At 53.5% G+C, this 13,594-nt stretch overlaps 1 protein-coding gene across 1 annotated transcript in view; it reads left to right on the forward strand.

Annotated features, from left to right (window-relative positions):
- AGO2 (argonaute RISC catalytic component 2) overlaps positions 1-13,594 on the forward strand; it is a 108,714-nt gene that overhangs the window by 60,477 nt on the left and 34,643 nt on the right. The window contains exons 3-4 of the mRNA XM_041768554.1: positions 4,389-4,509; positions 11,981-12,162. Coding sequence (XP_041624488.1) covers positions 4,389-4,509; positions 11,981-12,162 — 303 coding nt within the window. The remainder of the gene's footprint in view (positions 1-4,388; positions 4,510-11,980; positions 12,163-13,594) is intronic.

Raw genomic sequence — 13,594 nt, forward strand, 5'->3', positions numbered from 1 at the left:
TGGGTGCTCTTCTCCTGTCTCAGGGTAGAGGGGACAGCAGGAGACGGCGCTTCCCTTCTGGAAGGTGGGAGACGGGAAAGGGGGAGGTTAATATTCAGGGTGGTCGCTGATTCTGGAAACATGCATGAATACATAACAAGTGATTCCTTGATATTATGTTGCATCAGACCTTAAAAGAATTTAAACCCGTGTTTCCAAGCAGTGATCATCCTGTATAGCCAAGTAACTCAGGAAGTCCTCTGCTGGTATAAAAACTCCTATCAAAGTGGCCGTAAGATTGTCTCAGGGGAGAAGAAAAAATGTAACTCCATAAATAACTGCTAGAAACCAAAGCTTTGTGGTGTGTTCTCATTTTATAGAGAGGTTGAGAGGATGGGGCGGCAGGTGCACCTGTGTGCTGGGGTCCCTTCCCTTATTGCTCCTGTGTGTGCGTGAAACTGGGCTTCCTGGGTTTCTTTGGTGACTGGCTGTGCCCACAAGCTCCAACCCTGCCTCACCGCCGGCCCTGAGAGGATGAACAAATGAATGAACAAGTGTGCAAGTAGATGAACAAATAAAGACTTAGTACTGGGGGGGAAAAGGGGGTGATGCGTGTGTGTGTGTGTTCATGTGCATTCATGGAGTATCCACGATGTGCCAGGCCCCGGAATTGCACAGACAAAAAGGCAAGGACTCTGTCTTTGTGACGCTTACTGCGTTTTTCTGCACGTTCGTCTGGATTTTCAACAAACACAGCCCTCATGCCCACCAGTAATGCTAGTTTATCCTCTTTACGATCCTCCTGTTCTCACCCTTCTGTGGTGACCGTGCTCTGCAGCCCAGCATTGGACGCAAGCGGCAAAAGCAGCATCTTTGTTTTATTGTGAATCTCAAAGGGAGATCTGTACCAGATGAAGGACATTTCCATCTGTTCCTCGTTTGCTAATTTAAAAAAAAAAATTGTGAATGGGTGTTGAATTTTAGTAAATGCTTTTTCCTACATCTTTGAGATAATCATAACTTAAAATCTTTCCACATTTGATTTTTAAAATATAAATCACATTTATTGAGCTATAATTACACACAACAAAATGCATCCATTTTTAGTTCCTAGTTAATGAGCTTTAAAAAAAAATAAAGTGTATACACATGTGGCCACCACCTCAGTCGAGGTGTGGAACATTCTGACTACCCCGGGGCTCCTTCTTGGCCCTTGGCAGCCCGCCCCCCGTCCCCTGCCCATAGGCAACCACTGAAGTGCCTTCTGTCAATGATTCATTTTTGCCTTTTAGAGAGTCTCATAGAAATGGAATCATACAGCGCGTACTGGTTTGTGTCTGGCCTGTTTCCTGAGCGTGTTTCTGAGATGCAGCCATCCTGTTGCACGTACCAGCCATCCGTACAGTGGAGTAAGTGTCCCATTGTACACTCGTGCCCTAACGTGTGTGTTCACCAGTTGACGGGCATAGGAGTTGTTTCCAGGCTGGGACTGTCAGAGACATTTGCATACAAGTGTTGATGTAGTTACGTGCTTTCATTTCTGTTCTGTAATTATTGGCTGTTACTAGACGGCGTAGTAAATATACATTGATTGGTCTTTATAAGAAATGGTGATGCACCCCCCGGCCCCCCACCCCCCCATGTGGCTGTGGTGGTCTCCGTCCCCAGCAGCAGCGTATCAGTTTGTCGTCTCCACCTTCCTTCACCTACCTGGTCTGTTCAGTCTTAGCGATTTTAGCCATAGCCAGTGGGTGATTGTGGTTTTGTTAGCATTTTCCTGATGACGGGTGAGGAACATCTTTTCACGTGCCTATTGGCCGTTCCTGTAGCTCCTTTTACAGGGTGTCTGTTCTCATCTTTTACGCGTTGTTTAAAGTTGGCTTGTTTGTCTCACTGACTTATGAGAATTTTTAAAACAGGTGTGTTTCTCGAATATTTACTTCCAGTGTCTTGTCTTTTCCATTTTGTAACAGTAGCTTCTAAAGGCTAAAAATATTAATTTTGATGATGTTTTTGAATTTATTTATTTTTGCAGTTCATACTGTTTGTGTTCTAAGAAGTCTTTGTCTTTCCCAAGGGTCATTAAAGCTCTTTCTCCTACGTTTTCTTCTAGAAGTTTTGCAGCTGTGGATTTTACTTGATGGCTGAAACATGTTTTGTGTCAGTTACTTTTGTCATGTTAAGGCCAACCTGCCATTCCTGGTATCTGCCCAACATTGGCACAATGTCATTTTTAACATGGTGCTGGGTTTGTTAATACCATTGACCCTTGAGCAACACGGTCTGAACTGCACATGTCCACATATATGTGGATTTTTTTCAATAAATTCAGTGCTGAAAATATATTTTCTTTTCCTCATGATTTTCTCAATGTTTTCTTTTTTTTGTAGCTTATTTTGTTGTAAGAATACATATATAATATGTACAATATACAAAATGTGTGTTTTTGTTTTTTTGTTTTTTTGTTTTTTTACAAAATGTGTGTTGATCGGCTCTAATACCTGTGTCGGCTATTGATAGTTAAGGTTTGGGAGTGTTAAAAGTTCTATGTGGGGTTTTGACTGTGTAGCACCCCCACCCCTGCTTGTGTTGTTCAAGGGTCAGCTCTACTGATTCTTCATCCATGTTTATAACATTAGCTCGTGGTCCCCTGAATTCTGCTCACAATAACTTTGAATTCAGTTGGATGGTTTGTTCTTTGGATGTGGGTCGAACTCTCCAGTAGAGCTGCCTGGACTTTGAGTGGACAGTGACCTCTTGACCAAGAAGATGGGGTCTTTGAAGCTTAGAGAGAGGTGATCTGGAGATAGCCTGGCTACAGGAGAGACTGTGCTGTGCCGTGGCTGCCGGTCAGAAATGGCAGAGGCGGAGGTTGGAGCCCCTCCGGCTGTTGGGGCTTTACACCTGCCGGGCTGTGATTTCCCACTCAGTATCAGAGGCCTGGTGTGTTCTTGGTGGAACCATCAAAGAAGATGTTGCCCAGAGGCCCTGTTTGCCCTGGGGACCTCGCAGGCAGTGGGTGCTTGGGTGGGGTTGCCTGGATCCCTAGAGGCTCCTCTGCCGGGACTCGCACAGTTGGAAGTTGCCTGGGCAAAGCCAGTTTGAATAAGGAAAGCCTTCTTAGGCCAGCTGTCCTCATATTCTGGGAAAGGAATGGAATGAATTCCTGCTTCCTGAAGGATGACCGGAGCTCTGCCCCAGGGAAGGAGCTCAGATCTCCTGTGCTGGGGGCAGTCCGTCAGAGGTCCTCTCCCTCCCCTCGGCCCACTTGTGCTGCTGCCCAAGTGCATCTCTTCCGCATCCTGCAAGCTGCTGCTGAGGACTGAGATTTGGAGCCTGTCCCAGTCCGTTCACTATCAGTCCTTCGCATGTTTCCCTTACGAGGGGCTTTCAGGGCCCAGGCGGGTGTCACGGCCTTTCCTGTCTGTATTTCGAGGCATTGTGTCAGTTGAATCAGAATGCCCCAAAACCACCCTGAAATGCTGCCGGAGAGGTGCTAAGTGGGGCTCTAGGGAGCAAACCTGCACAGGGGGTGGGTGGGCCTTGCTTTGCCCTGAGCCGGCAGGACAGCTGAGCTGCGTGTGGCCGTTCAGAGTGTGTCTCTTCACGTGTCCCTGCTGAGCTGTGGCCAGGCAGGCGCAGGGGGGCGAGGGGGGCACCGCAGCGGGACGGTTTCTGGGCATTCGCTGGAATTCGGCTGCTGTGATGCCCGGGGAGCACGCGGCGGCCTCGAGTGCTTATAGTAACGAAGATCCTGTTTCAGGCTCGGGGCCCTGCAGGTCATTGACCGTCCCCGCTGGGTCAGCCTGGACCTGGGCTTTGTGGACCTTACGGTCTTTGTTCTGGAGGCCGGACTGAAAGGGCAGCACCCAGGGTGCGTGCTTACAGCAGACCGCAGGAGCGCCAGAGGCCACGCCAGTCCCACACACCCCTGGAGAGCCTTGGCTTGGGTCACCTCCTCTGACTTTCCAGGGACCAGAGCAAGGCCACAGGCGAGCCAGCACCAGTGTCAGCCAGGGCGGGGTTACACGCTGCTCTGGTGAGAGGCCCCACGGAGTCCGCCGTGAAGCGTATGCTGCACAATCCTGCAGCTCTGGGCACGGACCCCCACGCACGCCGGCCCTCTCTTCAGCTTCTCCAGGGAGGTCTGGATGCGTGCGTTGTGTGCCGCACGTGGCGTGCACAGCCCGGCGTGGAGGAGGTGCCCCCGTGTCTGAGTGACGGACCAAATGAGCGTCAACCCACGGATGGTTCTGATTTGATTCTTGATAGAGCGTTGAAAGTCCTATCGCTAAAAGGAGCCGTAGGTCTTAGAAAATCGCTCATAAGCCAATGTTAGAAGAGCGCTGTCCTCGTATGCCAGTTCTCTGACTTTATTGACGTTCTGCTTGAATTCTGTCCTTTTTCAGGGAAATAGTGGAACATATGGTCCAGCACTTTAAAACACAGATCTTCGGGGATCGGAAACCAGTGTTTGATGGAAGAAAGAATCTCTACACAGCGATGCCGCTTCCAATCGGGAGGGATAAGGTAAGCTTACAGGGATGCGTTTGGAACAAATAATGTGCAATGGAGTAAAATTCACACGTGTCGTCACAGATTAAGTCACCTGGGAGGAAAGTGCTCCTGGTGGCTGTGTGCCGCAGCCTCAGATCCGTAGAAACTACCTTCCATGTGTTGTGCTTGTCTGTGTCAGAGGGGCAGGTTGGCGAGGTTCAGAGACAGGGCTTCTTGGAACTATACTTTTAAGTGTCACACACGCACATACTGCACGCACGCCGTACGCACAAGCCGCGCCCCGCCGTCACACCTGCTGGAGCCCGGATCGTGTGGTGAGACTGTGGAGCCCTCTGGAAGAGCACGTTTGCTGGGGCGTAGGAGTGTGTGATGAAGACCGTGAAATCAGCTGAGGTCCACCCGCGGCCTGTGTTCCCACTGAACAATAATCCTCCATCATTAAGCAACACAGGTAGTGCTTGTATGAAAATAGATCACCTTTTCTTATTGTTTTGCCATCATCCTGGCTTTACCTAAAGAGCAATACAATTTCTGCCGAGACGTTGTCACTTCTCGGCACATCTTCCAACAAATGGGCCGGTCCAGGGTGGTAACGGGTGCTCTTCTTGAATAGGAGAGCAAAGGCTCAGCTCAGAAGTCATCTTCACACAAACTTTAAAGACAACGCAGGGCAGCCCCGGTGGCGCAGCGGTTTAGCGCCGCCTGCAGCCCAGGGTGTGATCCTGGAGACCCTGGATCGAGTCCCACGTCAGGCTCTCTGTATGATGCCTGCTTCTCCCTCTGCCTGTGTCTCTGCCTCTCTCTCTGTCTCTATGAATAAATAAATAAAATCTTTAAAAAAAAAAAAAAGACAACACAGCAAAGGAACAAGTATATCTTAATGACTGTCCCAGTGAGAGCAGTGAGGTTGATTCGCTCTGGGAATGACCTACACAGTAGCTGCTTAAGGCCCTGGGTCCCTGGGAAGGAGCGGAGCTCGGCGCTCCCAGAGTCAGGCTGCTGGCCAGCGAGCTGCAGGTTCTCCACGGGCATTTCATGGTTTTGCTCTTCTGCTTTTTGACAATCTTAGTATGACTGAGCTCCTGGCACTCGTCTGAATTGCCAGGAGACCGGGTGGCTCCAGCGCGGGCGGTGCAGCTCGGACGTGGCCGTGCTCTGATAACAGTAGTCGGTTGTGCTGGAGGGAGGGCCGGTGGTGATAAGGCTCCTTACCAGCCGGTCTCCAGGGGTCCCGAGATAACGGGGGTGCGCGGCGGGGCACGGCGGGCTGGGCCGCGGGGTGACTGACGTGGGCTTTCTGAATTTGAGGGAGGCCCGGGCCCCCTGTGCCTGTCTGCTGAGTGGGATCAAGCCTCGCAAAGAAGCATGCTGGTGCCTTTGAAACTTATTGATTATGGAGCTTTGTGTGGAGTTTGCACATTTGTTTTTGTTTAAAGTTGTGTAAGAAAAAAAGCATAAGGAGTTGATTCACAGTTTGTACATATTTATAATTAGACACGAGGCGGGGCATAGAAATATTTTTGCTTCAGAATGGGTGGGGGAGTCGATACAGCATTTCGACGTGAAATTTGCCTTTAGAGAAGTTAACCAGACTCGGGTAAAAATCGATGTGATTCGGGTCCCTGCTTTGCCCTGTCCGGTGGTGGGACTGTGGGTAAGCCGTCTCACCTTGCCAAGCCCCAAGGGGGGTGTACAGAGGCCTCCTCCAGGGTTCTCGTGAAAACTGAGTGAATCCAGCCCAGGAAGGGTGTCTCCACCAGTGATGACTCTGTCTGTGTCCCTGAGGTGGGTTCTGGGCGGGGGGAGGGTGTCTGCATTTCTAAAAAGCAGCTCCCAGGTGATGCCCACGCTGCTGGTCCCAAATCATACCTTTGAGTTGTCAGGGTTTAAACGTCGTAATGACGATGCCTGGGCCACAGCACACACCTCGCAGATACCAGTGGTCGTGGGTGGTGGTCTGAGAGGTCCGGGTGTGCCCTCCGTGCTCACTGCCCTGTACGGAGAGGGTGTTCCCGTCTCTCCGCTTGAACCCACCCTTCTGTGCGTCCTGCAGATGAGCCTGGAGAGCCTCCCCCGGCCACTCCTCGTCATTTTTAAGTTTCTGTCAAACAGTTGGGATGCGCAGACATGAGTCTCTTATGCTTGACGGCTGATATGATGTGCCCCCCCCCCCCCCGCTCCCATATACTCACCTCTTGTAGCAAATCGTCTCACTGCTGTTTTCTTTTACATTTGCTCTTTTTTTTTTCTCCCCCACTTTCCTTTGTGTGGTGGGCACTTCTGTAGTAAGAGAAAACGTTAACTGTCCCTCACCCTGTGTCTGCCAGCAGCTGGGTGGGAACTGCATGTAGGTGACTCCTGTCAAGGTCTGCACACAACATGTTCCCGCACCCCCTACTGTCTCCTGCCTAAGTAGCTCCCACACCTTAATTCCAGCCCCAGAGTGGAAGGAGAGGCCCTGTGGCCCAGGCCAGGCCCTCACTTCTCAGAATCGAGACTGAGGATGTTGTAGGAGTTCATCACTATTTTGGCTCTGACTCCTGGGCCTTCTTGGCAGTAACAGGACGCGATTTGCAAGATCAGAATGCGTAGTTGGTTGCTCCTGGCACTGCATCCAGCCTTGGGCCCCTCTTTGGGTCTTTAGCTTCTTGCAGCTGCAGGCTGTCTCCGTTTAGTCAGGGAAGGCTTGAGTGTCACCTTCCTGGAGGGAGGTGATGTCAGGCCGGGGGCACATCTTGAAAAGGTGACCGACCCTGCGTGGAAGGCCTTCACCGTGGGGGAGCACAGCCAGCACAAGGTGTCCTGCCTGGCACTCCTGCCTGTGCCCCAGATTGAGCCGGGGCCGCGAGCGCTTACCCATGACTGTTGACTTGAGATACAGGGTGTTGGGGTTCTGGGCAAGGCAGAGGGGCTTCTGGGCTGGCTTGGGAGGTCAGGAGGTTGGAGGGCAGAGGCAGTCGGCAAGGGAGCCGTCCATCTGGTCCCTTCCTTGGACAGCATCCAGGTAAGGATGGCTTGGCCTTGTCTGCTCTTTGGGGCTATTCTGCTGCCTTTCAGGGCTGAGGGTCCCCCCAGTAGAGCCACGGCGTCTGTCAAAGTGCCTTGAACCCAGCTGGCCCGGGTTAGAGGTGCTCAGTGGGTGTTGCTTACACCCGGCAGAGCCTCCACTTGAGTGCCTGCTGCTCCCACCTGATGAGGTGACTGGTGTCCACACCTCTCGCAGATGTACTAGGAAGGACTGTGGCTTGTTCCAAAGTGATTTGGAGGGACGACAGTTGACTTTTTGAAGAGATTGGTCGCAGAGCAGTCACGGATGGCCTTCCGTATCCACCCCCGCGCACATCTGACACGGGCGTGACCAGCACACACACACACACACACACACACACACACACCCCCACCCCCCGAAAGGGCCTGTGGCCTGGGCAGCGGCCGCCCAGTCTCCGCGGTGGCAAGCGGCCCCTCCCGGTGTGTGGCCCCGGCGCCTGCCAAGGCTGCTCGACTCTCTCGGGAACAGGTGGCGGTGAGTTCCCGGGGCCTCGGCCACATGACAGCCCAGTTGTGGACGAGAAAACCCTGTCGAAATGCCCCTGCCTCCTGCATACGCGGTTTCTCATGATGGTGCTCGTCTCTGCCTCCCCCCGTGTAGGTGCCGACACGGGCTGTCCCCCTGGCAGCTCTGACTGTCCCCCTGGTGACTTTGAGGCGCAGGGACTGAGCGTGGGGCTTGGTCTGTCTGGAGAGGTTGGATTTCACAGCTGGCTCCCCCTTCCCTGGGCCCGGGTTGGTGCCGAAAGCTGGTGTTCGGGGTTCTGCGCGCAGAGGATGGCAGTGGTCGCGTTGCTGTGTCCCAGACAGCTGCCTGCAGGTGCCGGCAGGTGCTCTGGGAGGCGGGCGGGCTCCGGGGAGCCACCTGCCCATGCTCGGGGCCTGCGAGGTTGCAGAGCCAGGGGCACCGGCGTCCCACGCCTCCAGTCCGTGGCCTTGAGCTGCTGCGTTGTTGGGGTCGCGGGCTGCAGGGTGTTCAGAAATGCATCTTGCTGTGTGGACGGACTCTGCTGCCAGCGGCCCAGCCCGGAGTGAGGATGTCCTCAGGCTTGTGTCACAGCTGACGCCCAGCACCACCCTGCCCCGTGATGGGGCATTTCTCCCGAAGTCGCCGCTACCCCAAAGCTGTCATAGGTGTGCCAGGCAGCCTCCTGGCATCACGTCCGGCAGGGAAGAGGCTGGACTGAATCCACTTAAAAATGTACATAAGGGGCAGCCTTGGTGGCTCAGCAGTTTAGCGCCTGCCTTCAGCCCAGGGCCGGAGTCCAGGGTCCTGGGATCAAGTCCCACACCGGGCTCCCTGCAGGGAGCCTGCTTCTCCCTCTGCCTGGGTCTCTGCCTCTCTCTCTCCATGTCTCTCATGAATGAGTGACTAAAATCGTTTTTTAAAAAATGTACATAAGGATCTTTTGCTGAAGGAAAACGCACCCCACTAAGTACCCCCACCTTGGTTTGCTTATAGAGGCATTTCCCGCAGCTTTATGGAGGCATAATTGGCAAATAAAACTGCACATATATTTAAAGTGTGCATGATGATTTGATAGATGTATATGTTGTGGAACGATCACCACAATTAAGTTAATCAACACATCCATCACCTCACGTAATTGCCACTTTTTCACTTTTTTTTTCACATTTTCTTAATTGATGTGGCAAAATGGCATGGCAGGGCTTTTCTTGCAAAGAAAAGTTTGGTGTGTTTCTCTGAACGCCTCATTACTTCATAGAAACATCTTTGAGGCCGGACTCTAATCTCCTTAAGGACAGTCCCCCCGTGGCTGCTCGCTCACAGTCCTGCAGGATCGTGGGGTGGGGGCTGGGGGGGTTCAGACTATTGTTTTTAATTGGAGGATAGTGGACATGCAGTGTTACATTGGTTTCAGGTGTGCAGCATGGTGACCGGCAGTTCTGTACATGAGGAAACGCTCCCGCGGGGAGTGTGGTCACCACAGTCCCCGCACGACGTCATGACAGTATCATTGGCCACGTTCCCCACGCTGCGCTTTCCATCCCTGTGACGTCCTTCCTTATACCTGGAGATCTGTGCCTCTTCGTCCCCTTCCCGTTCCGCGCATCCTCCCACCCCCACCCCCGGGAACCACTATTCTCCGTATTTACAAATCTCTTTTTCTGTTTCTGTTCATTAGTTTTGTTTTTTAAATTCCAGGTATAAATGAAGTCACATGGCATTTATCTTTCTCTGCAATCCTGCCAGCAATACACGTTTCCTATTTCTCCACATCCTTGCCAACACTTTTTATTTTTCATCTTTTTGATTCTAGCCATTTGGACAGGTGTGAGGTGGCAGCTCCTTGTGGTTTTGGCCTTCCTGGTTCTAGCAGCTGTGTGTGCATCCGTCACCTATGTCATTTCTTTCTGAAAGGGACCCGATCACCGAGACCTTCTGACTCGCTGGTCAGTCCTGAGGTCCATGCGCCTAGAAGTGTCTGTGCTCTCACTGCTGTGTCCTTGCTGGGCCTGGGCCACGGCCACTTAGTGGCTGTCAGGCGGGATGGTGCTCTGAGTGCTGCCGGGCAGGTGTCCTCTTGGACATGGATGCAGGGGACTCACGCAGTCTGCTTGCTGCTCTCATGACGTGTGAATGTGGGATAGTGAGTGTGTGAGGACGGAGCTCCTCAGGAGCTGAGAGGGGCCTGCAGGCCTCTTGAGTGAGGAGGGAGTGAGGAGTGCACGGGGGCTGTGCGGCCGGCACGCCTGGCCTGGGACGTGACTCCCCTGGACTGCTGGGGGAGGGCGTTCAGGCAGATGGTGCACAGGCAGCGGGATGGACCCCTGTTCCTTTTGGACTTGGAGGGCTGGGGTGGGCTGGGCACAGGGGCTGTGGCCATGCATCTGTGTTGTGCTGTCCCGAGGGTGACAGCCCCCCAGTGAGCGCGTGGGAAGTTCCACGGGCTACGGTTTTAGTCTAAGCATCTGCGTTTTTATATGTAAAAAGTAGTGAATAAAGTCTCCCTTCCTGGGATCTTTGGATGTTCAGGGATAAAACGTATATAATCTGTCACCTGACCAGTTAACTTTTTTAAAGATTTTATTTGTTTATTCATTAGAGACACAGAGAGAGGCATAGACACAGGGAGAGGGAGAAGCAGGCCCCACACAGGGAGCCTGATGCAGGACTCGATCCCGGGACCCCAGGATCATGCCCTGGGCCCAAGGCAGACGCTCAACCTCCTGAGCCACCCAGGTGCCCCTGTCACCTGTCAAATGAGATGTTCCATCAATATTGGGAAGTATTGTTGGCAAATATTGAAATTGTTTCAATGACAGCTGAGTGGGGGTCTGTGTGCGCCAAGTGTTCAGAACGTCCCCCTCAGTGACCGAATAATGAGCTGCAGGGTGGGTCACAAGTGGGGGAGTGAAGCGACGGGGTAAAGGTGGGGAGGCGAGGGGCGCTCGGGGCCGGGAGGAGAGGGGGGAGGGACTCGCTGTCTGCCTCGGGGAGTGAGTCCCTGGGGCCCGCTCCCAACCACCGTCCACTACGCCAGCCGCTGGCCGCACGTGGCCGTGTAAGTGTGGACTCAGGAAAAGTGCACAAAGCTGAAAATTCAGTCCCTTGGCCACACTGCCCACATTTCCACTGCTCAGTGGCCACAGGCGGCCGGCGGCCTGGGCAGCATGGGAAGAGACCGTTTCCGTTATCACAAAAGTTCTCTTGCACAGAGCTGTTGGGGACCACTGAGCACTATTGTGGCAAATATCCTGAGGTTTGGCTGAGAATTTTAATTCCTTCGCGGGAGATTCTGATAGGTCTTGTAGTTGAAGCTTTTTTCTCTGCGTTTTGTACCTGGAGGTGCACACAGTCTGTAGAAGAGCTTCTGGAAGTGTTGGCGGGTGCCCCCCTCCTGCGTTCTCTATTCGTTGTGGACCTGCCTAGTCAGAGAGGAAGGTTGAGGCTCTGTAGGGGCGCGCACGCCCTCCTGGAGTCTGCAGTTGTTAGCATTTGGCTGTTTGTTTTACCTTCTCTTGTCTTCTGAGAAGGCTTTTTGTTTATGGTTTATTCACTGCAAACCTACCTTAAGGGACCCAGAACATGGGAGCCCCCAGACCCACTGCATGTTCCCAGTTCCACTGAGAGTTAATCCCTGGGCCCTCAACTAGCTCCCAGGCCCCCGCCCGCAGGGCAGGACCTGCTGTGCAGCATCCGCCCTGCGCTGGCGTGGCCTCCACGACACGGTCTGTCGCTGCTTGTCTCCCCTGGCCGCCTCTGTGCAGGGCCAGGGAGAAGTCCCAGGTCCCGCTGAGTGCCGGTGCTCGTGGGCCAGGGCTGTGTACGTCCCACTGTGCGTGCTTGGACAAAGGATGGGCTGAACTTCCCTACCCAGGAGTGTTCTGGAAACTGACCCACTGCCCCCAACCTCCCAGCAGCTTCTCAGAGGCGAGTGTGAATAACCGTGTGCTCTGGATCTCCTCGCAGGTGGAGCTGGAGGTCACGTTGCCTGGAGAAGGAAAGGACCGCATCTTCAAGGTGTCCATCAAGTGGGTGTCCTGTGTGAGCTTACAGGCGTTACACGATGCACTTTCGGGGCGGCTGCCCAGCGTCCCCTTTGAGACGATCCAGGCCCTGGATGTGGTCATGAGGCATTTGCCATCCATGAGGTGAGGACCAAGGAAGCAGGAGCGTCTGCTTCTGACCCTGACCGTTCCCTGGAGGACGGGAAATCTCTGTCCAAGGATGAGTGGGTTTTTGGAGTCAGGGAGGTGATGGTCATGGATTTCTCTGGTGAAAATTATAGCACTAACATGAAACATTTTTAATATAAAAATCAGTCACCAGAGGCGCCTCCCTGGCTCAATCAGTAGAGGATGTGACTCTTGATACCAGGATTGTGAGCTCGAATCCCATGTTGGCCAGACATTACTTTAAAAAAATAAAAAGGAAAGAAAAAGAAATCTCCAAAATTCTCAGACTAGCACAAAAAGATGGCCTGCCCGTCTTCGTGCACACTGGGGATTAGCGTTCACTTGCCCGACACTGTGAGCCCCGCTCCATGTCTCTGTGGCCTTCACGCGTGGGACTCGTAACAGTAGGGTGATGCTCCCAGTGCCCCCCGATGGAGCCCCCACTGCCCAGAGGACACAAGCTGCGGGGGACGCTGGATGCTTCAGCCCGTTGCTTTATTCCACATGGACGCTGGGACAGCTCGTGATTTCCCAGGTGTTGAGGCTGCACTAATTCCTTGTGTGACAGCCTCGTACGGGCCAGGCCACCTTGCCACATGCAGACGCCTTGGGGTTCTGACCTGGGACGCCTGCTCCTTCCAGGAGGGCGGCACCTGGTAGGGCCTCAGGGCTGTTGGGGTGAACCAGCGACGGGAGAGGGGCCTCCAGGCTGACCCCTCCCAGTAGGGGCAGAGCTCTAGGATTTGAAGGGCAGTGGGGCTTCCGTTGTCCCTCTGTGGGCGTGAGAGCATATGCTCTGAAGTGTCCCCATTGGATTTTCCCGGGACCCTGGTGTTCTCAGTCTCCAGGCCTGGGTGGGGGCGGCCGCATTCCCGGCCGGCTGGCGGGGAGCTTCCCCCAGGCCCTGGGGGGTCATCTGTTACTGCTTGGAACTTGTGTTGGGAGGAAGGCAGGTGGATGCCAGAAAAAAAATCTAGAAGGGTAGTTGCCAAAATGTTGAATACTTTTCAAATGAGCGGCAGAAATTACTGCAATTTTTGTTTCCTGCGTTCTTTTGAATTAATCACCATGTTGCTTTTACAATCAGGAGAAAAGTTTATTTTCACTTAGGTAAAATAATAGAGAAAGTGGCGGGATCAACATGTGTAAAGGGGAGAGAGAAGGGACCGTGTCCGCAGTCCGGTTGTCGGCGCAGCCTGTAGGGTGGACGACTCAACCCCTGAAGGATGCATCCTTAGTGATGACACGTCCCGGGTGGCCAGGCACCGTTGGTGCTGCTGCCTCGAGAGCGTGTCTGCTCCCCTCACGTGGGCACCCGGACCCTAGGAGGTGTGCGAGGGTCCTCACACAGGGACCTGACCACCCCGCTCGCGAGGCCGGGCTCCTCCCGTCTCCCTCCGTGCTCCCT

The sequence above is a fragment of the Vulpes lagopus genome, chromosome 9 (assembly GCF_018345385.1).
Source record: "Vulpes lagopus strain Blue_001 chromosome 9, ASM1834538v1, whole genome shotgun sequence".
In the NCBI taxonomy this organism is placed as follows: Eukaryota; Metazoa; Chordata; class Mammalia; order Carnivora; family Canidae; genus Vulpes; species Vulpes lagopus.